The 25,597-nt window shown below is 51.5% G+C and overlaps 9 protein-coding genes across 9 annotated transcripts; 6 read left to right on the forward strand and 3 right to left on the reverse strand.

Annotated features, from left to right (window-relative positions):
- Positions 1–1,815: 1,815 nt before the first annotated feature.
- Positions 1,816–2,767, reverse strand: BO86DRAFT_307870 (uncharacterized protein; the record flags this gene model as incomplete). Its single annotated transcript, XM_025667751.1, has 2 exons — positions 1,816–2,376; positions 2,429–2,767. The coding sequence occupies 2 exons, from the start codon at positions 2,765–2,767 to the stop codon at positions 1,816–1,818; spliced, it is 900 nt and encodes a 299-aa protein (XP_025529776.1).
- Positions 2,768–2,998: 231 nt separating this feature from the next.
- Positions 2,999–4,260, forward strand: BO86DRAFT_387332 (1-(5-phosphoribosyl)-5- ((5-phosphoribosylamino)methylideneamino)imidazole-4-carboxamide isomerase HIS6). The gene is made up of 3 exons (XM_025671560.1): positions 2,999–3,344; positions 3,535–3,721; positions 3,877–4,260. Exons 1-3 carry the CDS (start codon positions 3,045–3,047, stop codon positions 4,158–4,160), a joined length of 771 nt encoding a protein of 256 aa, XP_025529777.1. The 5' UTR covers positions 2,999–3,044; the 3' UTR covers positions 4,161–4,260.
- Positions 4,261–4,542: 282 nt separating this feature from the next.
- On the forward strand, positions 4,543–5,728 carry BO86DRAFT_387333 (uncharacterized protein). Its single transcript, XM_025671561.1, has 4 exons — positions 4,543–4,780; positions 4,850–4,907; positions 5,000–5,092; positions 5,202–5,728. Exons 1-4 carry the CDS (start codon positions 4,743–4,745, stop codon positions 5,277–5,279), a joined length of 267 nt encoding a protein of 88 aa, XP_025529778.1. The 5' UTR covers positions 4,543–4,742; the 3' UTR covers positions 5,280–5,728.
- Positions 5,729–6,135: 407 nt separating this feature from the next.
- On the reverse strand, positions 6,136–8,340 carry BO86DRAFT_21107 (Elongator subunit ELP3). The gene is made up of 2 exons (XM_025666841.1): positions 7,749–8,340; positions 6,136–7,687 (listed from the first exon to the last, which is right to left on the reverse strand). The coding sequence occupies exons 1-2, from the start codon at positions 8,050–8,052 to the stop codon at positions 6,258–6,260; spliced, it is 1,734 nt and encodes a 577-aa protein (XP_025529779.1). The 5' UTR covers positions 8,053–8,340; the 3' UTR covers positions 6,136–6,257.
- A 72-nt stretch (positions 8,341–8,412) lies between these two features.
- BO86DRAFT_387336 (succinate--CoA ligase (GDP-forming) subunit alpha) lies at positions 8,413–10,312 on the forward strand. Its single transcript, XM_025671562.1, has 7 exons — positions 8,413–8,758; positions 8,835–8,863; positions 8,959–9,085; positions 9,142–9,204; positions 9,258–9,283; positions 9,355–9,437; positions 9,507–10,312. Exons 1-7 carry the CDS (start codon positions 8,589–8,591, stop codon positions 10,005–10,007), a joined length of 999 nt encoding a protein of 332 aa, XP_025529780.1. The 5' UTR covers positions 8,413–8,588; the 3' UTR covers positions 10,008–10,312.
- A 4,000-nt stretch (positions 10,313–14,312) lies between these two features.
- On the forward strand, positions 14,313–16,135 carry BO86DRAFT_308170 (MFS transporter; the record flags this gene model as incomplete). The annotated part of the gene is made up of 5 exons (XM_025667767.1): positions 14,313–14,573; positions 14,650–14,890; positions 14,943–15,011; positions 15,077–15,523; positions 15,585–16,135. 5 exons carry the CDS (start codon positions 14,313–14,315, stop codon positions 16,133–16,135), a joined length of 1,569 nt encoding a protein of 522 aa, XP_025529781.1.
- Positions 16,136–17,160: 1,025 nt separating this feature from the next.
- On the forward strand, positions 17,161–20,097 carry BO86DRAFT_417207 (RFX family transcription factor; the record flags this gene model as incomplete). Its single annotated transcript, XM_025675022.1, has 4 exons — positions 17,161–17,176; positions 17,336–18,059; positions 18,112–18,429; positions 18,486–20,097. 4 exons carry the CDS (start codon positions 17,161–17,163, stop codon positions 20,095–20,097), a joined length of 2,670 nt encoding a protein of 889 aa, XP_025529782.1.
- Positions 20,098–21,084: 987 nt separating this feature from the next.
- Positions 21,085–23,635, reverse strand: BO86DRAFT_334178 (uncharacterized protein). The gene is made up of 4 exons (XM_025668847.1): positions 23,342–23,635; positions 22,394–23,256; positions 21,631–22,344; positions 21,085–21,568 (listed from the first exon to the last, which is right to left on the reverse strand). Exons 1-4 carry the CDS (start codon positions 23,342–23,344, stop codon positions 21,445–21,447), a joined length of 1,704 nt encoding a protein of 567 aa, XP_025529783.1. The 5' UTR covers positions 23,345–23,635; the 3' UTR covers positions 21,085–21,444.
- A 536-nt stretch (positions 23,636–24,171) lies between these two features.
- BO86DRAFT_408114 (E1 ubiquitin-activating protein AOS1) lies at positions 24,172–25,522 on the forward strand (the record flags this gene model as incomplete). Its single annotated transcript, XM_025674324.1, has 4 exons — positions 24,172–24,205; positions 24,281–24,338; positions 24,405–24,576; positions 24,638–25,522. 4 exons carry the CDS (start codon positions 24,172–24,174, stop codon positions 25,520–25,522), a joined length of 1,149 nt encoding a protein of 382 aa, XP_025529784.1.
- Positions 25,523–25,597: the final 75 nt, after the last annotated feature.

A 25,597-nucleotide genomic window follows, 5' to 3' on the forward strand; every position in this document is an offset into this window, starting at 1 on the left:
ATAAGCAGCTTACAGGCCTTAATGGCCTTACTGTTAGCGAAGCAAGGGAGGCATTCCAACGCGAGTATAAAAAGGATGAAGCCCTTTAGATTGAGGATCAGAATCAGCCTCGCCGCCGGGTACCTCCCAGGTGCAGCGAGTGCGGTGTTTAAGGACATATACGTACAAGGTGTCCAAACCGAAGAACTGTGTAAAAAGATGTTTAAAATAGTGTAATTAATGCTTCAAAACACCATATATTTGTATACAAATCAAGAATCCATGTTGGTGCTGCATTTGGTGGATCTGCTGGCTCGCTCGCTTGCGTGGCTCGCTCGGCTGACGATTACGTTACTCATCCGTGACTGACTAATGAGACTGATTCGAACCCCTCCGCATAGTCGTCCCAAAAGTCGAGCATCGCCTGAACAAATCACAATCGACAGGTAGAAACTGTGCCTGACTAGTCGGTTCGTCATCCACGGTTACGGCGCCGATGGGAAACAAAAAAAAAAAACTTCCCACTCCATCATAAGATTCATTACCCTACTAATCCACGGCGCACTAAACCCATTACTCTCAGGTTCCTTCATGCAGGTACCCCGGCAGTGGGCACAGTGGGTGGAAAAGGACCTCGAACTGCTTGTCTCCGGTGGGGATCAAGGAACAATGATCCATGAACTGGGCTCGTCACCACTAGTTCAACCACCGAACCGCAAAATCTCGATCATATCGTCGGATGTTCGATTTCCCCTTAGTTCCCCATTCAGTCCTGGTCTGGTCTGAAGTTTTCCCTCCCGAGGAAACAACAACAAAAAAAAAATAGAATAGGGGTAAAAATGCTCAATCTACGGAGTAAACTAGAAGAACAATAAGCCTAATTGGCGGAAGTCCACAAACAAACAAACAAACAAAAGGAACCCCCAAGAAAGAAGATGCTCCATCTCAACATTGTGTTGGCGAGAACTCGTACCATTGCATCACAGTGCTAATGCAAGTATAACCTAAATACGCCTAATTTCAATTCATTAGAAGTCGGCAAGGCCCTAAGCACAACGCGTTACTTAAACTCCCGTATACTAAACTGCGAAACCACTAACTACTAACCCGCACTTGTTCTATTTTTACGTGTGATAAGAAATTCAGGCACAAAATCAACACGCGTGATCATGCTTCATTCAAGTGTTTGTAGATTAGCGCTATGTGACTGACTGGAGTCAACCACTGGGGAAACGGCTTTCGCTATATCTCCATGCATGTTGAGAATCCCCAAACATGCTAAACGAAGCGATCTGTCTCAGGTTTGGGGGTCCCCCTTCTCAAACATTAGCTCGTCTCGGAGAATTCGCCATATCTGGAACAATCCCACGCTAAGGGTACGTGCTTCGCAGCCCCGGTCCAAGGGTGGGCAGAATAAGGTTTGTGCGATCAAGTTAGGAGTTCGATAGTAGACTCAACGTCGCAGGCTGAAGGTCCGCTCCATCTAGGTACACTCAACACGAGAGGAGTTGCGGTGAGGGTTCTGTCATTCTTCCAACTTGGCGCGAGTCAGGAACACTGGAAACATCCTATCACGCCGTCAATGGAGGCGTTCGTTCTCGCAAATAGGGGTCAAGGCGAGCTGGTGAAACAGATTCGCAGTTCGAGGCCACTCGCGTGGTCGGAAGCAACTACAGCCCCTCTCTTCGCGGACAATCGATACTGAGGCAAGCATACGCCCTGAGCCGGAGGCACTATGCACAGCGGTAGCGTGTTTTGGATGCAAGAGGTTCGAGGGAATGTGGACGCGATGCATGTCATGCGTAGGTGTCAGGTGTCATGGGCCAGAATCGACAACTAGCGACGTCCTCTGCCTCTGCCTCTCCCTCTCCCTCTGCCTCTACCGCCGCCCCTGCCTCTGCTGCTTGACCGGCCTGATGCTTGGATAGCGGCTACGTCATGTTTGCTCAGGTTCAGAGTTCCACCTGCAAACTTTCCGATCGAGGGCCCTCCAACACCACGTTCTCGCCGTTTGTCGCTGCTGGTGTTCGACTTAGGTGCCGGCTTTTCGAGAATAATTCCATTTTCTCTGGCTTCCTTCCGACGTTTGTTTTCTTTCATTTCCGCCTTAGCTTTGATGCCTCTCCGGTGAGAAGATGGCATCATTTGCTTGTACAAGGACTCTTTAGATCCTAGTTCCTGCATTCGCAAATCAAGAGCTTTGATGCGATTCTTGCCGGTCGGAGCAAGATCGGACGCTGAGTCGAGAAGGTGAGATTCCTTAAGGAGACGTTGCAGTGCGAGATCGTTCTTCAGATGGTCCGCATCAATTTCTTTGTCATCGTTGTCATCGCCGGTATCTTTCTTCGGCGTTTTGGTCGTGGTTCGCTCGGAGATTGAGGATGGCGGTTTGGCGGTCTGCACCAGCGTTAGGAGACTCGATTTCAATGGGCCACCAAGTATGTCCTACCATGAAGGCCTTACGAGCTTTCTTGTCCATCAAGTCCTGAGACTTTACGTCCCGATGCTCAATTACTTGGACTTCCTCTGGCTCTTCTTCGTCTCCGCTCATACCATCCCAATCCGACTCCGCATCGGAGGCCTCCAAGTCTTCCTCGTCGCTTTCATCTTCTGAGTCATCGCTGCGGGCTACCTGACCCCCGGGTACATCCAACGGCTGGAATTGAGCTTCGAAGAATTTGCGGAAAATGTCCTGGGAGGACTCAGCGGTTGTCTGCGGCGTCTCCTCGTCATCTGAAGTTGTAGCTCTCGACACAACGGCCGTGTCCCTCTTCCGTTTCCCAATCATCTTTATAAATCCTTGTATTGCTGAACAAATGAGCGTGGGGAACCCAAAGCCTTAAGTATAGAAAAGCCACGAGAAAACAAAAAAAAAAAAAGGCCCATGCGATTGAGATCCAGAAGACTAGCCGCAAAAATGCGCTTATGTCAGCCATTATCGTGTGCTGTCACGTGCGATAAGATAGGCCCGACCCCTCGTCGCGTCGGATTTCACAGATTATAATCGAGTTCGTAGTGCGCCGCGGCAATTCCAAGAAGGCACTGAACAAATCATTGAATCCAAAATGACCAAATTTCGCCCTTGCATCGATCTTCACTCGGGGCAAGTCAAGCAGATCGTGGGCGGAACCCTAAGCAATGTTGCCGCCGATCTGAAGACGAATTATGTCTCCAAGCTCCCCGCCGGCCACTACGCTGAGTTATATCGGCAGCACGATTTGCGCGGCGGGCATGTCGTGATGCTGGGCCCAGGCAACGATGAGGCAGCGCATGAGGCACTCCGAACCTGGCCCAACGGTTTGCAAGTTGCTGGAGGGATCACCGATAAGAACGCTCAGTACTGGATTGACCAGGGTGCCGAGAAGGTGAGCCTCTATGTCCGCGCTTGCTGTCTCACAGCGGGAACCCAGCCTGCAGCTCAGCTGCAGGTATCGCTTCCCTCACGGTCCTCTGATGGGATCGATTTCACTTCATCTATTCTTGTTTTCTGCCTGGATTTCACTGTGTCTGGCACTAGCAGCGTGCAGCCTTGTCATGACTGACCCAATCTCGTAGGTGATCATTACATCATTCCTCTTTCCAGAGGGCAAGTTCTCGAAGGAGCGACTTGAATCCGTTCTTTCTGCCCTTGGAGGCGATCGATCAAAGCTGGTCTTGGATTTGAGCTGCCGTAGAAAGGACAATACGTGGTTTGTAGCCATGAACCGCTGGCAGACCATTACCGAGATGGAGATCAACCAAGGCAAGTTCTTGCACATGAATTCCATTGACTCGCTCGCCCATCCTTGCTCGTCTTTGAGGCAGGAGTGGACAGGTGTTAAATATGCCTGGCGATTGCAGTCCCTGTGCTATCGTTTTGCTACTGTCTGAGCCAGGCTGTAAGACTAACTGAAGCAGAGTCGATCTCATTGCTGGAACCTTACTGCTCCGAGTTTCTCATCCATGCTGCTGATGTAGAGGGGCTGCAGCAGGGTGTCGATGAAGAGCTCATCGCCAAACTAGCCCAGTGGTGCACAATCCCTGTCACCTATGCCGGTGGCGCTCGCAGTTTGCAGGATTTGGAGATGGTTCATGCCAGCAGTCAGGGGAGGGTTGACTTGACCATTGGAAGTGCCTTAGACATCTTTGGTGGCTCTGGGGTAACGTTCGATGAATGTATAGAATGGAACAAGGCGCATTAGTTGGGCATCCAGGGAAATACCTCCCAGATCCAGGACAGCCGATTATGTCTGAGCCGATGTACATATATATACACCCCCAAGCGGCCAGAAACAAAAAAATATACTATTTAGCAGCGTTTAATGTTACCATTAATGGTTACCCTCAACTCAATTACTCACAAAGTACTATTATTCTCAACAGACTGCGATATTTCACTGACAGACATGTGTACAACACATAGTGTACACCTCTGTCTATAGTATCCTAATTCCCCAGTGGAATGAGGCGGCCACTCGTCGCAGGTCGAGACGACCGGAAAGACCATCGGTGCCGAATGCGGCCTAGCGTTGACCGCACCAGCACCCGCACCGCCGACTTCCTCGACATCACAGCTTCTCCAACTGAATCTCAGCCCTGCTTCAATTCTATCTCGCTCTCTTCATCTGTCTGCATCTTGCTTGTTTTAAAATTAGATCCCGCACAATATAAGAGTATATTTACCCTCAGCCTATTCCTATACAGCTTGACCGGCCCGATCCACCCTCCTTCCTACCTTTCGTATCGTCAGCCTACACGCTATCGCCCCCTCCTCAGCCCACAAGATGAAGCCCGTCGTATCTTTGTTGAACGCTTGGTCCTGGTAAACTCAGATCCCTCAAGCTGCAACACCTCAAGTATCCATTTGAGATAAGTGACTGAACATACCTAGCGTGGTCATCTCTCTCTTCGCCATCGTCATTCTCTCAGTCCTCGGATCGCTATTCCAAGTATGGCACTTATCTCACTTCCTACCACGAGACTCCAGCCGCTTCACACCCCGCTCAAATAAACCGCCCCGACTAACCCCGGACACAAACAGAGAGAACACCACAGCTTCACCGGTGGTGAAGAAGAGCCCGAGAATGGCGCCGCAGTCGCTGCCTCCATCTACACCGCTGTCCTTGTATACGTCGTACGTCCCACCCACCCACATCCATGATTCCACCCAGCTCCTGCCAGACCAGAAGAGAATCACCCATGACAGATGCTAACGTACGGTCTATTTTCCTCGCTTCCTACAGGCCTTCTTCGTTTTCTGCGCCTTCCAGGCCTACCTGCACACGAGAAGCCGCAGGGGCGGCGCCATCTCTTTGAGCTAAATCCACAACACACACCCGGTTTTTCCGAAATCCTCCCCTGCTCTTATGTCTTCCACAAACCTTATTCCCGCCCTATACTACGCACCGTGTTTTATATCCTTATCTTGAAATGAACGTCGTTTACAACTGCGTGTGGGCTTGCTTTGTCGGGTTCGCGGATCCGGGGGATCATGGTTCTTTGCTGATTTAGGCGCTGGCTGCTGCATCGTTCGATCCCCTTTTCAAAGAAGTTGCGTGCCTGTGTGTCATCTTCCTCTCCGGGGGTTAGAAGATTGAATCACGAGCTGCCTTGCTATACAGGCCGCATTAGGGGATTTTATTTGGTTGGCATCTGGTCCTCGGCGGCGGGGGAAGGGCACCTGAACCGCCGCTATCCGCTTCTTCCTCGAGCGAAGTGCCCGATCCTCTTTTCACTCCCATTTTTGGTGATATTGTTCGCTTGTTTATTCTTCATAGACCCATGAAGATGGTGTATGGTATGGTATGTCTGTATATAGTACGTTTAGTCCTGTGAAAGAGCGCGTGTTGCTGCTTCCGTGTCGGTTACTTCTGCTCCTGCTTATGTATCTCCCCGGCATCCAATCCATCTAGCCATTGCACAAGTCCTTTCTAAACCACCGCCTATGCGTTATTGTTGTAGAGGTATAGACTCCAAACTCGCCACTTTCTTTTCTGATTAGATAGATACAACGCATTCTATAAGTCATTGGCACCCCTGTAAGCAAGTAGGCCATCCACGTCGCTCTTAAAACCTAGCCAAAAATATGTAAGGCAGAAGGAAAAAAAAAAAAAAAAACAGCCGCCGTAAATCGCTTTTCGTTTCGAACAACAACACTCCTTTAAACGCCCCGATGCGCGGACCAACCCATGGCCTAGAGAAAACAAGCACTTTTGGACAGATAATACAGACCTCGGGAATCTCTTTCAACCGGAGGCAATGGGATCATGAAAACATCAGCGATCTCGCTCGGGGAGAGATCAGAAGAACTCCTCATCTTCGATTAGATCCAGCGTCTTGGACATGTACGGACCGTCCAGGGAGTAGCCCAGACGAGCGTAATAGCTGCGGACACCTACGCCGGAGATGACACTGATCTTTTGACTGCCGTGCTCCTCACGGGCGATCCGCTCGGCCTCCTCCATGAGCAGAGTGCCGAATCCGCGGTGCTGGAACTTGCGGGGATCACGGCCGTGGAGGGGCACCGCCGAGCCATAGACGTGCAGCTCCCGGACAATACTGGTCTGCTGGCCGGTGAATTCGGGGCGGAAGGTGTGCGTGGCGCTGCACTTGCGGAGGCGCAGAAGACCGATCAGGATATCCTGCTTAGGGTCCTCGTAGGCCAGGAAGGTCTCCCAGCCCCCGTTGGCGTAGTAGTCCCGACGAACCAGCTCCACTTGCGAAGGTCGGATCTTGTTCTTGACCTCGTTGATGCCCACCTCTCGGGTCCGGACATCGCGACAGGTCGTTCCAAAGTCCTTCATGCGGGCCAAGGCGAGCTCGCGCAGGTTGCCGTTCTCGACACCGGAAGTGACGAGCGGCATGGGGATGTCGCGCTGGACACGGTAGATACGAGTCCACGGGGGCACCAGGGCAAGAATACGGGCAACGAGGTCGATCAGCGCGTTCGGGGTGTAGTTCTTGTACCGACCGGTTCTCCATAGCTCGTAGAGACCGGTTCCACGAATGACAAGGGTGGGGTAGAGCTTCAGACCGTCGGTCCGGAAAGCTGGGTTTTCGAAGTATTCCTGGAACTGGAAGAGATCGCGCTCCATGCCCACGTTGGGAAGATCGGGCATCATGTGGCTGACCACCTTGAAGCCGGCATCCTTTGCGAGCTTGAAGGTTTCCGCCACCGCCGCGACAGTATGGCCTCTGTTCGTGTCCCGGGCAACATCCTCGTACAGACTTTGGACTCCAATCTCCAGTCGCGTGCAGCCATAGCGCAACATACTGCTCAGATGAGTGTCGAGACAGTAGTCCGGACGGGTCTCGATGGTGATACCGACGCACTTGATGTTACTCATCTCACCAGCCTGCACCGCTTCGTCGACGTTGTCTGTTTGATAGCCACTCAGAGCGTTATGAAGCTGGGCCACAAACGATTCTCTGTAGTCTTCCGGAAGAGACATGAACGTTCCACCCATGATGATATATTCCACCTTATCCACGCTGTGGCCGAGGGACTTGATCTGATCAACACGCCCTCGAGCCTGTTCGAAAGGATCATAGCGGGCACGGATGGCGCGCATCGAGGTGGGCTCGTAGCCAGTGTAGGACTGCGTCGAATACTCGAAATCGGAATCGGGGCCACCGGGGCAATAGACACAAATGTTTCCGGTGTATGCGATATGGGGACAACGGTGGGGTTTGCTCATGACGGCGACGACGGCAATACCGGAGGAGGTTCCTAGCGGCCACTGTTTAGTATCTGCAGACGGCATACCTCGAGAAGGCACGAAACAACATACGGATTGGTTTGGCAATCAATTTGGGAAGGATATATTTCTTGTAGTGCTCGGGCACTGCCGCGATAATGGCTGTCAATGGGGGTTGAGTGGACAGGGCATGCTTTTTGGCGATTTGACCCCGCAGCTTGTTGAGGTTGATATCTTTGCGGGGCTTCGTGGGATCCCTCTGTGATTCATGGTCTTGAATTAGGGCATTCGCGATATCAGAACAAGCTCGCATAAAACGTTCATTCTCTGAGGGAAGTTTGGCATTTTTCTTGGGCTTCGAGGATGGTGGCGGCATAGTCATGGTGACGGTCGCCATCTTGGGTTGGGTTGGAGATGCGGGCGACGGTCGCGCAAATGGAATTGCGGAGGTTATTCTTCAAATTAGTAGCGGCGCCCGTGAAGATCGCTCGCTCGCTCGGGGTCCAAGAATATAGTTTAGTGAGTGAGTGAGCGACAATAATAATAAGAATAATAATTATAATGATTGGAATAACCACTGGATAAGTGGTGACTGGTGACTTGTAACTTGTGACTCGGGTATGGCACGCGGCAAGCGTGGAAGGGAAAGGGAAAAAAAAGCGGGAGGACCGAGGGTGAGTAAGTAAAGTAAAGTGACTGAGAGAGACAGAGAGCGAAAACCGACCGCCCGTGACAATTCGGATCCCGCTTAAAGCTTTGTCCCGAAAGTTCCCAAATCGCGTTTCTGAACCGGCCTCTTCCCTCTGTATACCCTCCTAATTCAACCCTCCCTCTCCCAGGACCACTCATACCTTTTCGAGTGCTTCTTTATATCCGTCCCCTCTCCTCTCTTTTTTTCTCCCCGGTTCCTTTTTCTCCCCCCTCCAAGCCAAAATGCAGGCCTTCCGCCGTAACACCGCTTCTGCTCTTCGCAATGCTGCTGCCACGCAGCGCCGGGGATACGCAGCTTCAGCTAGCTCCATCTACTCTGAGACCGTCAACAACCTTCGCATCAACTCGGACACCAAGGTGATCTTCCAGGGCTTCACTGGAAAGCAGGGAACGTACGTATTTTGTTCCATTTTGGAAAGCTTGTCAAGGTTATATCGCTGACGTTGCTTTTTTCCCGTCCGGGTGCAGTTTCCATGCCGAGCAAGCCATTGCCTACGGTATTAATTTCTCCAGTTCCTCTCCCTATCGGCGCATGCGCCAAGCGGATTAGAACCCTCTAAATGATCACGTACGCGAAACTCACAACTGCCAGGCACCAAGGTCGTTGGTGGAACCAACCCTAAGAAGGCCGGATCCCTGCACCTCGACAGACCCGTTTTCGCCAACGTGAGCGAGGCTGTGAAGGAGACTGGCGCCACTGCTACTGCGCTTTTCGTTCCGTAAGGACCCGGTGTTGTTGATTGCAGATTTCCATGTGAGGTGCTAATGGTTGCAGTCCCCCATTGGCTGCCAAGGGTATCGAGGAGGCCATCGAGGCCGAAATCCCTCTGGCTGTCTGGTACGTACCTTGGTGAACATCCGGAAAGTGGGTTGGCGCTGATCTTGATATAGTATCACCGAGGGTATTCCTCAGCACGGTATGTTCTCTTGGATAAGCGAGCGCGTTAGATCCCTGTTCGGGTCGGATTACTGATAAACGAGTGCTCAGACATGGTCCGTATCACGGACATCCTGAAGACGCAGAACAAGACCCGTCTGGTGGGTCCTAACTGCCCTGGTATCATTGCTCCCGTAAGTACTCAAGCCCCCAAGCCACTAGTGATCCCTGGTAATAACATCTGGTGTTATTCGATGCGCTAGGGCCAATGCAAGATTGGTATCATGCCCGGATTCATCCACAAGCGTGGCCGTGTCGGTATCGTCTCTCGTTCCGGTACCCTGACCTACGAGGCCGTCAACCAGACCACCCAGGCCGGTCTGGGTCAGTCTCTGGTTGTCGGTATCGGTGGTGACCCCTTCTCCGGAACCAACTTCATCGACTGCTTGAAGATCTTCCTCGAGGACCCCGAGACCGATGGTATCATCATGATCGGTGAGATCGGTGGTAGCGCTGAGGAGGACGCCGCCGAGTTCCTCAAGGCCAACAACAAGTACAACAAGCCTGCTGTTGGTTTCATTGCCGGTATCAGTGCTCCCCCGGGCCGCCGTATGGGTCACGCCGGTGCCATCGTCAGCGGCGGCAAGGGTGGTGCCGACTCGAAGATCTCTGCCCTGGAGAAGGCTGGTGTCATTGTCGAGAGAAGTCCCGCTGCTCTTGGCAAGGCCCTGTTGGCCGAATTCGTCAAGAGGGACCTGGTCTAGATTAAGTGATCATCACTTTGCACCCGGCGGAGATATGACATAATCCTGCAGCGTCTTTTTCTGGATGGTATGAGCGATTTTCTTGTCTTTATCAATCAGGCAGACATGTGAAGGAGGTCGTGCTTCCGCTCATCCTTTCCATTTATCATTTAGACGATTTTTTCTCCTTATTTGCCCGAGCCATGGTGGCTGTTCTGTATTTTCTATCTGATCTCTTATCCCCCTCGTCGATATATTTCCTTTGTTTAGAAGATGCAAGGCAGTAATTAGGTCTGGTATGTAAATTTGATTTCTTATCCACAGGCCCACGTGCGGGAGAATTCTTGTAGGCACCACCATTAAATGAGCATCGGCCAAGACGGACGGCTTTTTGATGCGAGTCTCTGCCACGGTATTCTGGTGTAGATCGGCCTAGCCACACACAAGACGGCCAACCTCTTTGACTTATCCTAGACATGACGCATGGCGCTTCTCGTCTCCATTCGAGGACCACAAACAGCAGCGATTCTCACATGAAGGACCCGAAAGCCGTTTGGTCACGGTCGATGCCCGAAAGCTCGATTCTCGGCTTCCCGAGCCTGCCGTCCGACGTCCAAACAACTCCGAGCAGATCCACCAAGTCCAGTACTAATGCAGGAGCCATTCTCGTGGCAGAAAATAATCGTGTACCGTAAAAAAAAGAAAAGAAAAATTCTGACACGCAGCGGATGGGTTGATGTAATGTGGTGTGGGAGAACAGGGTCTCATCAAACAAAGCACTCATGCTTGCCGAATCATCCTGTACTGACTTCTTGCGACGGTGTCGATCGTGACTCGGGAATCACTTGCTCTCTACGCCCCTCTGCAAGTTGAACGGCTCGAACTATCAATTAGCTCACAGTTCCTTAGCACACAGGTCAGGTATGGACATTGTTTGCCAGGGTCCTCATGATGACATTGTTCAGAACCAAAAGCACAGGGTAGGTATACTTGGCGGCGGGGCCTTTCATCCCGGTCATACCCTGTAGTGCTATCGATCAATATTCAATGGCTACTCCGTATACAAAGAACGGGATGAGAGAGGGGTAGGGAGGCTTAGACCAAATGGATTGATTGAACTGCATTTGCCCCTCTCTTCAACCGAATGCCCTGCAGCTGCAGCCAAGACTCGGCGTGGTAAGGGTGTCAGAAGAACCGCATTCACCACTTGTAGGTAGTTGGCTGGATGGGAGAGTGGGAGATCATGCACTGACTTGGTACAAAGTACTGTACTTAGTACTTACTCCGTACCATCAATCACTTTCCGAACCAGCAGGGATGTGACAGGGGTCCATGGGATGCAACCTGCAGACTGTATCAATTTGGTTGATCGGTAGCCGTAGCCGCAGATAACAACATATACCTCCAGCGATGTTCTATGAAAGATCGAGTCCAATTTGAATGGGATAAGAACGGGTGATGACTTTTGACATAGTGACAAATAGTGATAAGGGTCCTCTTAGAGAATACCAGTGGTCATGTGGGATCACCTTTGATCTTATAAAGAATGATACTTAGCTATGTTGTGGTGTTGAGAAACGGACCGACTAGGTTGAATAGGGTAGGGTACATAGTAAGCTGCAGTGGAGCGTGTGGTAGCTATGGCCTAGGTATCCATGACGGAATCTCTCTTTTCCAGCTTGATTGTCTTTGAAGCAAGTGGGCCACTGGCAGTTCCAAGTCACTTCCAACTCATGCGGCTTGCAGAACGTGGGCTTGGGACTGAGACACTATTGTTGCCAAGGCTTGTTGTGATGTGGTTTGCGATAAGACCACTGTGGCTATAGTGTACTTGTCATGCGATGTGGTCGCGTCAATTAGTAGTAACATGACGGTGAGCAAGTGCAGGTCCTATTTACGTGGTATGTATAGTAAGTCTCCGTAGTTTGATGAGTTTTTATATCCTTTTCTACTCCACACCCGCCATAGTTGTACTTGGAGCTTGTCCACATCATATATGGCTCTAGATATGCTATAACACAGGTGTAATCGAGTCTTCTGCTGGTAAATCCAGGAGTATACATATCGGTGGGATACTTGCTATATGTATAGTACTTTACTGTACTTGTACTATCTAGTATCTATACTACTACTAAATTGAAAAGTCAGGCTCAATCACGGCAAGCCAACCGGAGCTTGGCGCGGGCGGTGTCGATCTGCGCCGCCACCGAACCATCCCTCGAAAGCTCCACTTCTCAAAGTTAACCTCGTTAATCTCTTGAACTAGTCATCACAAACCCAATTAGTCCCGAGGATCACACCGTCTATCAATCCTCCCTCCCTCAGTTTATCCCTGATTTCTGCTATGTTTCTCCTTCTTTTTTATCTTCTTCTCTCCCCTTCCCCTCCCCCCCTGTTCTGTCCCCCCCCCGAGTCTTGTTCGCCAAGTTTGACATGGCGGATGATAGGAGGTTCTGGAGAACGAGTACAGTACACTCGTGCGATTCTCCGACTTTCTACCGTCACATCCCATCCATCTTCTCTTATCGCTTGGCCTTCTTTATTCTCGTCTGAAATTTGACTGATCCTTGACACCTAGGTCACAGGTATCTTACTAAATTTAGTCCAGGTCATTTTACATTTTCAATTTCTGAGCAATGTGATACCGATCTCAGGCCAACAGAAACATGAATATGATGACGGCCGAGACGAGTTTCCTCCTTGGGAAAACCCCAAGAGCATCAACAGCATCATCGTGCTCCGCAATTGACCGAATCGAGCGATACACTATTTGTGATCTGTCTCTACCCTGCTCTGTTGTCCGCTGCCCCTCCGCGCCCCCCCCCCAAATAGATGACTGCGATTGCGCACATCCAGTGATTTACCGATGCTCGAGAGTCCTCGTCATCACGGGCTATTATTGCATACGCCGCAGTTGGCCCTGTCCATCCGCACTATGCTGTAGATCTTTGTTCTCAATATGGCCTTGCTGTTGAAGACCAGAGAATTGATTTTATTATCTTTCTGAACCTCCCCCCTTTTTTATTTCGGGTCACATAATTAAGCTTAAGGGAGAGGCTAGGCATTAGGCTCCATCCAGACCGTGATTGCCGCTGAAAATCCACCAGAGCAGAATCTAAACTCCGCGGCGGGCGAAGCTGCATGGAAATCAGATCTTCTAGTCTAACACCTTAGCATGCGGGACCGGCCATCATGTCAAGGCCAAGGCAACAACTCGGAGGCAGTGGGCACCGGTTTTCGGGTTAACCGGACTCTAGCCCACCCCCCGGCCCTCCCTCCACCCTGAGTGCGAATGGTGCCGATGTAGATCCCCGAGATCCATGCAAATCCTGAGAATGAGGATCTTGCCTATCAATGACCATATCGGTCTCTCCTGTAAATCTTCGTCCATGCCCAACCCTTCTGGCACTGAAGGGACAAGATTAACAACAGAGCCGAACACATTTGAATATGATCACATTGTACCAACGAATTGCCAGTCGGTATCTGCTATGGACAGGCAAAGCTGATGAAAAGCTCAAGGGTATCTCAGATAACAACCACGCCTTGAAGATATTCCGGTCTTGAACATGCACGTGAAAGACTCCGGCTCCGTTGGTCAACAGTTTCGCCGGTGATGATCGTCCGTTGCCACAATGACCCGCTGGTCCTGATGCCGCCGTCTCTCAATAGACCGTCCAGATTTCCGAACACTTGCTCCGCTCTTTCTAGATTCTGCGATACATGACAGATGCGCCGGATCCCTGAAACACACCAATCCTATGCTGCAGGTGGATTGCATTCGTCAGCTCCCAGCTTCGAGCGCTAGTCGACGGTCTCGGCAGCCCTCAATGGATTGCAGAGCTCATACTCCTGACCACTCGTCGTCACATCAGCCCCGTCTTGTCTCTCCCAGACCCTTGTTGTTCCCACTTCATATCTCCCACTTCCAGCGGCTGCCCAATGGCTTGGATCTGCCCCAATGTGACCTAGCCTGCTGGGTGCCAAGTGAGACCGGTCGGAGACGAAGGTCCCTCCAACTCGGGCCCTCGTGCATGCGATAAGGCTTCTATGTGTTACCCACTTGACTCCCATCTAGGAAGGTCCTCGGATTGACCTCATCTATCAAACATGCTCCGCAGTGGAGATGCCTAGTCCTTTCCTTTGTCGGAGTCCGAGCGCGTTTTGTCCGTGGCATCAATGACATGGAAAACTCCGGGACATATAGTGCACTGGCCTCGCACATTGTCCGTCTGCAGAAACACTCTTCTTGTATATCCTCTTTGAATTTGGATACTATTGCTTAGCAAGTTGCTTCAGGGCTGGACCTGCAATCAAGTCGTAAACATGGCCATCTCGAGAGAAGATACCACAAAGTTCCCAGAGCCACAACTTTCCTCGGTGGCTTCCTCAACGGATCAAGACTCAGAGAAGGGTTCGATCTCGCGAGACCCATCCACATTCGAGGGTCAATCATCTGAGCCTCCACCACATCATATTTTCACTCGGTCCCGCAAGTTGCAGATGGTATGCATTGTCTCTATGGCCGCCATCTTTTCACCGTTGTCCTCCAATATCTACTTCCCTGCTTTGGACGATGTATCGAAGGTGTGTATCCAGAGCATAATCCAGGCAGTGCTCGGACCTCCCGAAGATCCAGACATGTTTACTGAATGTGGAACAGTCACTCAATGTCAGCATGACGCTGGCGACTCTCACTATCACAATATACATGATTGTCCAAGGCCTCGCGCCGACCTTTTGGGGCTCGCTCTCAGATGCTTTAGGAAGACGCCCTGTCTTCATCGGCACCTTTGTTGTCTACTTAGTAGCAAACATCGCACTGGCCGAGTCCAAGAACTATGGCGAGCTAATGGCATTTCGCGCTCTTCAGGCTGCTGGTAGTGCGGCTACCATTTCCATAGGTAAGGTTGACATTTGGGCTTCACTGCTGCAGCACTCCTAACGTTTATGCAGGGGCTGGAGTTATTGGCGACATCACCACTTCTGCAGAACGGGGTAGCTTAGTGGGTATCTTCGGCGGGGGTGAGTAGAATTGACTCTGTAGATTCGGAAGGATTCGGTGGCATGTACGCTGACAAGAATGATAGTCCGCATGCTTGGACAGGGCATTGGCCCAGTCTTTGGTGGCCTGCTGACCCAGTACCTGGGATATAGGTCTATCTTCTGGTTCCTGACCATTCTTGGAGGCGTGAGTCTAGTGTCAATCCTGGTTCTCCTCCCAGAAACGCTCCGCCCCATTGCTGGCAATGGCACTGTGAAGCTTCATGGCCTCCACAGGCCTTTTCTATACCACTTCACGAGCCAGCCCGGTGTCGTCGAGGGTGCAGAACCGGGGTCCACAAAGGCGAAGGTGACTTGGCGGACTGTGTGTGCACCACTGAAGTTCCTGGCCGAAAGGGATGTCTTTATCACACTATTCTTTGGGAGTATAGTGTACACTGTCTGGAGCATGGTGACATCGAGCACCACGGATCTCTTCAGCGAGGTCTATGGCCTATCGTCTCTTGAAGTAGGGTTGACATTTCTGGGCAACGGTACGTCGAGCTCTCAGCAGACACTACCAGAGATTTCAGATTGCTAATGTCAACAAAACAGGATTTGGATGTATGTCAGGATCTTACCTGGTGGGGTATCTTATGGACTACAACCACCGCGTGACGGAGCGCGAATATTGCGAGAAACATGGATATCCGGCGGGCACTCGAGTCAATCTCAAATCACACTCGGACTTCCCCATTGAGGTTGCTCGGATGCGAAACACTTGGTGGATAACTGCCATCTTCATCGTGACTACAGCGGTCTATGGCGTGTCTCTCCGCACCCATGTTGCTGTTCCCATTATCTTGCAATACTTCATCGCCTTCTGTGCGACGGGAATCTTCACCATCAACAGCGCGTTGGTCATCGATCTGTATCCCGGAGCAAGCGCCAGCGCAACAGCGGTGAACAACCTGATGCGATGTTTGATAGGAGCTGCAGGTGTGGCGGCTGTACAGCCCATTCTGGAAGCGTTGGGGGCAGACTACACATTTGTCTTGCTTGCGGGTATCACATTGGTGATGGTTCCATTGTTGTGGATTGAAGACCGCTGGGGCCCTGGTTGGCGCCACGCCCGGGAGCGGAGGCTCAAAGCACAAATGGAATAGACTGTTTTGAGTCTACCGGGCTTTTCTCAATGGACAATGATACTCGGATTTGCGGGCGCTCAATGGAGTTCGGCGCTGGTTAAAGGATTGTTTTGTGTTGATTCTTATACCATATTGGGGCACATAATCATGGCTCCTGATTATAAATGCTTAGAGTCATATGAATTATAAAATATGATTCTCATATTCCTTTTTCTGTACCCTGTTCATTTAATGATATGCAACAATGCTGGCCGATCGAGGATCATGTAATCTACAGGCTGATTGACTATGAACTCAAACATGGCATTGAATAAAATGAGGTCATAAGCTTCTGTGGTGGCAGGTGAAGTTGGGCCGAGAACTAATTGGCTTAGTCATTGGGCTGACGAACCATGGGTCGACGGAAGAGCTGCATCTCTTCTACAACAACAATATCATCACACATATGTGCAACGTACATACTGTACTGACTATAGTGTCGATGGGAAATACTGGTCAGATCAAATACATTGACAATCCAGAGTGCTCTGAACAGCTCATTTGACCCTAACGGACGCAAGGACTAGCGAAGATTGATTGCATTCTGCAGGGATGTTTTGTTTGGCCGCGAAGAATGCATCTTAGCTAAGCCGCATGGGAGCACGTGACGGGGACCCAAACAACCGCTGCGTTCGTTGCTTGAGAGACGGATTTCTCTGTTTATTCCTCCCATCGACCTTCGCCCACTTCGACCCTGCAAACGCGGCCGCTATGAGCCTTCCATAGCCAGTCTGCTGCAGCTCTACGACAAACCTGTGGATGCCGTGACGACGACAAGTTATACAACCTGCTGCCTCTTTCTTCTGGCGTTCGTGCCCGCTCTGCGTCTGCTGCGGTGGGGATTCGTGCGGTTCGAGGGTGGTTCCGTGAAGGATCAAAACAGACGCTATTGCCCGTGGTTACCACATCAAACCAAACCCGTCTCTCACCCAGCAACGTGCGCTGTGTGTAGCAGTATTCGAAAATCTTCCCCTCCCAGTCAATAAAGTGGAATTAAGAAGAATATGCCTCCTGATATGGGTAAGAGACACTGCTTTTCTTCCTGCATGCGACCTGTCTCGGTGGTTCATCGGGCTTTGACTGTTCCGTACCGTCTGTCCCTTGGGGGTTTGGGTTGCTTCCTGCCCTGCTGCTGCTTCATAAGTTTATAAGTTTGGCCGGCTAACCGTGCAGGCACAGTGGGCCGAGCGGCCTCGCAGGCGTCGAGTGTTGCTTCTCAGACAACCCAATTAGTAGCACCACTCAGCCGCCCCGGTACCGCTGATCTCATGCGATCACGATCGGAAACTGTAGTATCAAGGAACAGCCGTCGCCCACGGTCGCGAGGCTCAACGGCTAGCATTCATTCCACCACCACTCAACAGACCCAGGATCAACAGATCACAGACGGATTCCCCCAGTTCTTGCCCACGCAGCCCACCGGTCATAGTGTCTTCGCCAGTAACCCGGAGGAAATCATCATGCGATTCGGACAGCAGCTGTCGCACCAGGTAAACGGCGCATCTCTCGACCCGACGCTGCAAGAGGCCCATCATCCCGTTATGCCGCGCGCTGAGGAGTTCCCGGCCCATGCAATGCACAGTCACCATCTATCCCATCACTCACTGTCGGCCGGTATGCCGGCTCACGGCCTCTCCATGCCGATGCCACAGTTTGCGGCTATGTATGATAGTGGGATTGAAAACCATGTGCCGGAGCACGTACTGGAGGACAATGAGAATTCCGAGGCAGGCGCAAAGAAGAAGAAAGGGTCCAGCTCCTCCCTCGCCAACGATAACGAGCTGCGGAAACTACTACGCCAATATGAGGGGTTCACCCTGAAGCAGATGGCAGCTGAGGTCCTGAAGCATGAAGGTGCTGGCGGCAAGGCTGAAAAGGTGAAGCAGGTCTTTGCTATGATCTGGTAAGCAGCGGTTTGATCTTGGACTCTGGCAGCCATGCTCACCTGGCTATAGGTTGAAGGAGAACTGCAGGAAAAGTAGCGGCTCGGTCAGACGTGATCGCGTCTATTGCTGTTACGCCGAGAAATGTGGCACAGAGCGTGTCTCGGTGTTGAACCCCGCGTCATTTGGGAAATTGGTTCGAATCATCTTTCCCAACGTTCAGACGAGACGGTTGGGAGTTCGTGGTGAATCAAAGTACCACTACGTGGATTTGACCGTGATCGAGGAGAAACAGCAGAAGCCCCCACCACTAAACCCCCAGTTGCCGATGAGTGGAAATGGTTCCACTGGTGTTACGGATACCAAGGTCGAAGATATCATGCAGAAAAGGTATGATCAATGTTCCATGCCATTTGACTGACGCAAAGTATTGATGAAGCCTGTAGCATCAGCGTCGCACCCCAACCACCTGCTGATACCGCCGAATTCCCTTCCCCCACAACATCATTCACCCCCAGATTCTCGACCAATACCTCGAATCCAGGTTGTGGTTGTCCGATCTCATCTTACTCTTATGGTGATTCCGCCATCACCCTGGATAATATGGCAAGCCAGGCCGGCAAAATCATCCATCAAATGCTCGATCTACCTTCATGCGACACGCCTTCCATCGATAATGAAGACCTTCACCTTCCTGATATACAGCAATACCTCCCAGCAAACACGGACCCAAAGATCGCTGCTGCCCTTGCAGCACTTTATCGCTCACATTGTATTTCTGTCATTGACAGTTTCCGATACTGCAAGGAAAAGAACATGCTCCGATACTTCTCGGCCTTCCATGGCACTCTGACAGTTCCTGTGCAGAAGCTCTTAACGCATCCTAACCTTGCACCATGGATCAAGGAGTGCGATTGGATCATGTATCAGAAAATGATTGCGTTCGTCGCACCGCTCACCACTCAGGTGGTGCCGAAATTGGTTTTGGATGCTTTTTGCTCCATTTCGCAACGGCTGACCGCCCACATTGCGGACACATTCAAGACTCAACCCACACATGTTTCTCTGGCCAGACTGCTCCCAGCGCATATCTTCTGTAATCTACTTAAGCATATGCTTGATGTCAACCAGTCTGCCAACGCGGCTGCCGCATGGTTGTGCCATCCCGATAACAGAAATCAGATGTGGTTCGATTTCAAGACCTTGGTTGACCCCAAAGAAATGATCATGAAAGCCAATATTCCCAGCTGCGCGGAGCGTGCAACCGAACAGATATTGAAGCACGACATTCGATCTCTCCTCACCCCAGTTACAGACATCAACCCATCCACCACTCTCCCCTTCTTCGCCAGGCCTGATACCGAAGAAGACACCAAAGTACACAAATTCCCCGTTGACGAGGCGACCGGCGATGACTACAACTTCCCGGACAAGTGGATCTCTTTCATTCTAAATCTTCCGGGAGCTTTCCCGCATCACCGCACTCAGTGCATAATTGAGAAAGTCGATGCTCTGTGGGATTGCATCCTGCGGCGACTTACCCTGGGAGGCGCTCAAAGTTTCAGCGCTTGGTGGATGACCAAGGTCTTCTTTCATGAAATGATGTTATGGCAAGCTGAAAAGGGAGGGTTCATGCGTTACAAGCCAAGTACTCTGCAACACGCTGGTATGGCTGCGAACCAGCAAGGGCAGAGTGGATTTCTCATGAAGCCCTCAAACTTATCGGGTCACGAGAGAAGTGACTCAATGATGACAACTGATTCTCAGCTCGGAGGCGAGGCAAGAGTACGACCGACTCCTAGCTCCACGTCAACAGAGAGCATGAGTCAAACTCAGGATTCTCTGCGGCCCCAAGTGGATACCGAGTCAAACCCTAATGATACCGAAAACGAGAAGCCTACCAATATTCCCGAGAGCATTGCTGGCTTCCATGCTCCGAATAATGACGATAGCGCCATTGATCTTGACGACGACTCGATGTTGATGACCGTGGGTAAATATGGTGATATGATGGCTTCCGACCCAGCGGATGCTGAGGGAGACGTCGTTGTCATATGATTTACCTATACATATTCCTTCGAATTTCCGTTCTTGGATTCAAAATACGAGTTTTCTTTGTTTAAGGGTGGAGTTGAATTCTCTTTTTCTATTTCAGGAGTACCATTTTGGTTTGATCATCTGTTTGATGTCTCTCGCCCGAAGAGATTTCACCTTCGGCGTTCGACGATCTTTGCATGAGAGACGAGAAACGAGAGAATCGATTCGAGATAACGTCGGCCTCGATACGTCGTCCTAGCACCAATCACACTGTTGCCTATGGTATCAGGTTGATTTTTACCTCTCTCTACACACATACTCCTACTCAAAGCGTGGTTGATCCCGCTTGGCTCCCTCTTCTGACTGTCCTCTTTTCACCCCGCGCACGACCGAGCTACGACTCACCCATCTCTTCCTGTACATACATACGCATACTACTTTCAGATTTGCTGACGAGGGCTGATGTGATCTCTCACAAAACTCGTTGTTGGCTTTGTTTCATGTTGAGGTTGTTGGAAGGGCCTATGTGTGGCTTCACTGGCGCTAGATGGCCCATTTGCTCATTTTTGTCCGAGTTTTACGCATTGGGGACTACCAATCTATCTGTTTGTGTACGCTTGATGTTTAGCCTGTGGGCGGAGGGGCGACTTGTTCACTGAACCGTCTGCAGTCGTTGCCTTACTACACATACCATACTTTAATACTTACGAACTTTTCAAACCGAACAGAATTGCGCTCCTGTAACTCGGCACTTCTCTACACCTCGCAAGCGGCGGCTCCTTCCAGGTATTCCTTTCCAGCTTTGCTTATTTGACTCGAGTAGTAGTTTAATGTGCATGCACATGGAGAGGTGAGTTAATAGGTAGCGTCCACCCAGGCCCTTCTCGATTAGCCAGCCCTCGACTTCGTAAGCATACTGGAGCCGGAGCCCAATGGTGGCGAACATATGCTGATAGCAAGGCTACGTCACGGAGCAGACCCTTTTTTTTTCCTTTGAAGAAGAAAGGAGGACCATTCTGTTTCATTTGTTATCCCACATTAATACAACGCCGATTTCAGGCACGGGTAACCAGAATACTCGGAACATCGTCCCACCACCTCAGAGGTGTGAAACATACGGGTGCTTGAAAAACATTTCTATCTTAATTGGGTATTGTTTTCGATCAGGAGGTATGGGCATGGGTATGGGTATGGGTATGAAGGAAGACAGGGACCAATAAGTCCTGGCTGTGTGTAATAGAATGCAAGGTCAGTCCTTGAGAGTGCCCGAAGGTGGCTTGCGGTGCACATTTGCACAACCGGCAACCATGAAGCGAACACACAGATCCGTGTGGTGGTGAGAGTTTGCACGCAAGAGGTATCATGGGCTCATCTGAGACCTGCGGCTGGGAAGAACCTCGGGCCACCATAGCCGTAAGCAACGATGCTCTGAATGTCTATGTTCTTTCCGCTATGGGGGTTCCACAGCTTGACAAGGATGTATCTTCCTGAGCTGTATGATGACAACAAGTTAGACACGTAGGGTCTTCTCGAGTGGCAAGGCATAGAACTTACGGTGGGGGATCAAACTTGATGCTGACCATGCTCTTGTGTCTGGCAATGTGAAACCGTGCATGGGGTTTCATAAGTGAAGAATCCAGGGGCTGCGAGTCTTCGTGGCGTTGGGGGGGAGGTGTATCGGGCGAACGTGGACGGTGCCTTGGGTGTGCTGCTTCATAGCGACGCCGCATGGCTCGAATCTGCCTTGATAAAGCCCGGCGGCGGCGAGGAAATGTACCCATTCCCGCGAGTTCAGCTTCGCTTGAACTGTCACTGGTGTCCGAACAGATGGCGGCGTCGTCGAACCGATCAGGCTCCAGACGCTCTATCTCGGTGAGGTAAGGAGTCTCGTCATCATCGTCATTCCGTCCGTGGGCATCCGAACGTGCGTCCGATTGTTCATCGTAATTGGTTATGGTGCGAAACTCCGGTATGGGATCAGGTTCGCCTCCCTCGATGGACCTCGCAGGGTTGTTGTTGTTGTTGTTGTTGTTGTTGTTGTTGTCAGTGTCAGACGTTTCGGTGTTGAGATTGGGATCGGCCATGTTCCCTCGAATATTTGGCAGGCGAGGCCGGTGCGCATTCAGGTATTCCTGGGATGGCTGCATTCCATTGTGCCAATTTCGCCCAGTCCGTCTGGTCGCCTCACATTGAACATGAGATGCGGCTGTACGAGCCAAAAGGTCGTCAGATGTCATTGAGACAAAAACCATGCCTTCCTGAATCCTACTAACAGAGTCAGCAGCGACATTGACGTTGTGAAGCCGCTATCACTTACGGAGCATCATAACCGATTCTCGGCGCCTTGATGACGATCTTCTGCAAACAAAAAGGGATTCCAGCTTGGTGTTTCAAAACCAAGTTGCATCGGTCTGATTTTGTGCAGTACACGGTGGAGTCATTGCGAAGGATGTTCTCGGGCCAGGAGCTTTCTCCGTCCGGTTCGTATGTGCCTCCGTCACAGCTGGCTAACTCCATTCTGAGTGGTCCTGGTACCACCTGACCATATTGACCGTAACGAAAGTTCTGCAGACCTTCTCTATGATCATCCGTCTCCAACTTGCGACGCTTTGTCCTCCAGTGATCCATTGGGGATTCACTCTCCAATTGCTGCGGCACGACCGTTGGTGACTCGAGACGGGGAACCGGCTCATCCAGAAGAGACGTTTGATTTGCGCCTCTGCTTCTTCTCACGCGGCCAATCCGATCCTCCGCTCTGAGAGGACGGAACCTCGGAGTCCTACTGCCAGATCGGGTCGGGTCAGAAGCACTTGCTTCCGAGTTCACAACTGTCACACTCAACGCGTGCGGTCTCTGACCACCAGGACGCACCGGACCTGCCGTGCTGTCGTTGGCTTGATGTTGATTCCAGATCTGGCGTTCCGCTCGAACTTGTTGAAACTGCCGGTCCAGAGCTGCCCTGGCCTCCTCGGCGATAAACGAGGACCTGCCCCGGTATTCCTCCAACTCCTGGTTTAAAGTTTCAAGCGCACGAGCCGAATTGTTACGGTTACGCTCGGAATTGAGCAGTTCCTGGAGATGTTGTAGACGATTTAGAACAGGGCGTTGCTGTCGGTCGTTGTTGGTACGAGACCCTCGAGAAGGACGGCGGGAGGCGGGAGGATAATCGTAGTTCCCGGACTTGATGTGCAGGACGTCAGAAAGTCAGCATTACCGATGATACGCGGTATAATGTGTTCTCCGCAGATGGCTGTGAGCCACGTACCATAACTTGATGTTAAGAATTAACCCATCCACCGTGGTGAATTGTTTTGGGGGTTGGGGGGGAGGGCGTACAGCGGGCAACTATACGGGAACCCGATAACCACACAAAGGATAAAGGTGCCACAGAAGGACAATGCAGAGATAAAACCGGAAGATGGATCAATGAAGGAGGATATGGGGGGAGATGGGATGAAAGAGAGAGTATGTGTGAGTAGGAAAGATGAAGCTGAAAGAGTATGTGAAGGAAGAAGAGAAGATGATGGATATTGAGAAGGCGAGTGGAAAGAGGGAGGAAGTAAATGGAGGTGGAGAAAGACCAAGAGATGGTCCAGAATGACGCCCGCCCGCGGGCTTTCATTGCCAACTCCCAGCGATAAGCGACTAAGCTTATTATCGACACGTGATGACGATAGATAGAAAGATTACAGAGGAGATGCGGTACTGTACGGAGACATATTCAATCTTCACATTCAATTCACTTTGGCTTCCTTCTCATATCCCCAACTCGGTTTTCCTTCTCCTCTCACCCTCGTCTACTCCTATATCTTCCCTTCTCCATCTCTTCTGTCTACCTGTGTCTAGTTTCCTAGATCTAACTGCCCAATCCTTGCTTCCAATACTGGCCTCCAAACCCCCCCCCAACCCGACCTGCGCGCATACCTGCGTCCGCCTACCATTAAAAGTCAACCACCATCCCTTGATTGCTGCGGAATATTATCTCTTCGGTTTGAAAGCGTGTCACTCAACTCAGGTCCATTCACCGCGCGGGACGGGCTCTCTGTCGCGTGAGCTGGAGATTGCCTCTTTTCCCGCATTATACGTCATTCAGCCATGGAGTCGCAGCCAGCCCCGGCGATGAGCGCAGGTGTGTTTAATCCATAAACCTCACAAATTGTCAACAATGAATAGCATTCCTGACGGTAATCGTGGGACGGAAAAGATGAAATCGCGCTCTATGACCGCCAAATCCGTCTCTGGGGAGTCAAAGCTCAAGAAAAGTGAGCTACCTCGGTAGTACCCTCCGTGGCTTGCGTAGCGTGTCCTGACCCTCGGTCTTCTCCTAGGCTGCGATCGGCGAATATCCTACTGATCACATTCAAAGCTCTGGCGAACGAGGTCGCCAAAAACCTGGTGCTTGCGGGCATCGGTTCTCTTACCATCATCGACCACGAGAGTGTGACGGAGGAGGATCTCGGCGCGCAATTCTTCGTGAATGAGGATTGTGTAGGCCAGAATGTAAGGGTGGAACCGTTATCCTCCATCAAGCTCTCATTCAGATGCTGACGCGATTTTCCAGCGAGCACAAGCTGCAGCGCCGGCCATCCGTGCCATGAACCCTCGGGTCCAGCTCCACATTGACACGGAAGATGTGCACCTCAAGCAACCGGAGTACTTTGCCCAATTCGACATCACGATCGCCACCGAACTCGACTTCCACACTTACACGACCATCAATGCCGCCTGTCGGATAGCCAACCGGCCCTTCTACGCCGCCGGCCTGCACGGCTTCTACGGCTTCGTCTTCGCCGATCTGATTTCCCACGACTTTGTGATCGAGCGGTCCAGATCCAACGTGGCATCGGTCACCCAGGAGACCCCGACGCGGAGTATCCTCAACATCACCACCAAGAAGGAGAACGAGAAGGTCATTGAGATGGTGACCAAGCGCGAGGTTTACTCCCCGCTGATCTTGGCCAACACCTCCCCGCTTCCCGAGGAGTTCACGCGTCTGCCCCGCAAACGCAAGCAGGTCACCCCGCTCCTCACCTGCCTCCGCGCGCTGTGGGAGTACCAGAAACTCTCCGCCGGCGCGCTCCCGACATTCTCCCACCAGGACCTCGAAGTCTTCACCAAGCTCGCGCGAGACGGCCACCAGGAACTGAAACTGGACATCGCCACCCTCGACGCGGAATTCCTGCGCACCTTCTTGCAGAACCTGAACAGCGAGCTGAGTCCCGTGGCCGCCTTCGTCGGTGGCAGTCTGGCGCAGGACGTGATCAATGTGCTCAGTGCCCGCGAGCAGCCCCTCCAGAACATGCTGCTGTTCGACGGTGAACGGCTGACCGCCCCCATCTATCCCCTGCACCCTATCTTCCCGCCGGAGGTTGATCATCTGCTGCCGGCTGTGATTCCAGTCCCGAACCCAATTCCCTTGGACGGGGCACCCGCTCTGGCACCTTGATGAGCTCGACCAGCCCCAACAAGCATCCTGCAGAGGGGGATAAAAGAGTGCAGAGGCGCACAGATAAGGAAAGGA

Source organism: Aspergillus japonicus, assembly GCF_003184785.1.
Source record: "Aspergillus japonicus CBS 114.51 unplaced genomic scaffold BO86scaffold_11, whole genome shotgun sequence".
Lineage (NCBI taxonomy): Eukaryota > Fungi > Ascomycota > Eurotiomycetes > Eurotiales > Aspergillaceae > Aspergillus > Aspergillus japonicus.

Coding starts and splice junctions, on each gene's coding strand:
- BO86DRAFT_334178 (XM_025668847.1), bottom strand. Junction 22,345..22,393: donor AGAATCGGTTATGATGCTCC/GTAAGTGATAGC, acceptor TGACTCTGTTAG/TAGGATTCAGGAAGGCATGG. Junction 21,569..21,630: donor ATCAAGTTTGATCCCCCACC/GTAAGTTCTATG, acceptor GTCATCATACAG/CTCAGGAAGATACATCCTTG.
- BO86DRAFT_387332 (XM_025671560.1), top strand. CDS start 3,045: ATGACCAAATTTCGCCCTTGCATCGATCTTCACTCGGGGCAAGTCAAG. Junction 3,345..3,534: donor TTGACCAGGGTGCCGAGAAG/GTGAGCCTCTAT, acceptor CCAATCTCGTAG/GTGATCATTACATCATTCCT. Junction 3,722..3,876: donor CGAGATGGAGATCAACCAAG/GCAAGTTCTTGC, acceptor TAACTGAAGCAG/AGTCGATCTCATTGCTGGAA.
- BO86DRAFT_387336 (XM_025671562.1), top strand. CDS start 8,589: ATGCAGGCCTTCCGCCGTAACACCGCTTCTGCTCTTCGCAATGCTGCT. Junction 8,759..8,834: donor TTCACTGGAAAGCAGGGAAC/GTACGTATTTTG, acceptor GTCCGGGTGCAG/TTTCCATGCCGAGCAAGCCA. Junction 9,205..9,257: donor GAAATCCCTCTGGCTGTCTG/GTACGTACCTTG, acceptor ATCTTGATATAG/TATCACCGAGGGTATTCCTC.
- BO86DRAFT_387333 (XM_025671561.1), top strand. CDS start 4,743: ATGAAGCCCGTCGTATCTTTGTTGAACGCTTGGTCCTG. Junction 4,908..4,999: donor TCCTCGGATCGCTATTCCAA/GTATGGCACTTA, acceptor GGACACAAACAG/AGAGAACACCACAGCTTCAC. Junction 5,093..5,201: donor CCGCTGTCCTTGTATACGTC/GTACGTCCCACC, acceptor CGCTTCCTACAG/GCCTTCTTCGTTTTCTGCGC.
- BO86DRAFT_21107 (XM_025666841.1), bottom strand. CDS start 8,052: ATGGCGACCGTCACCATGACTATGCCGCCACCATCCTCGAAGCCCAAG. Junction 7,688..7,748: donor ATTGATTGCCAAACCAATCC/GTATGTTGTTTC, acceptor AGTGGCCGCTAG/GAACCTCCTCCGGTATTGCC.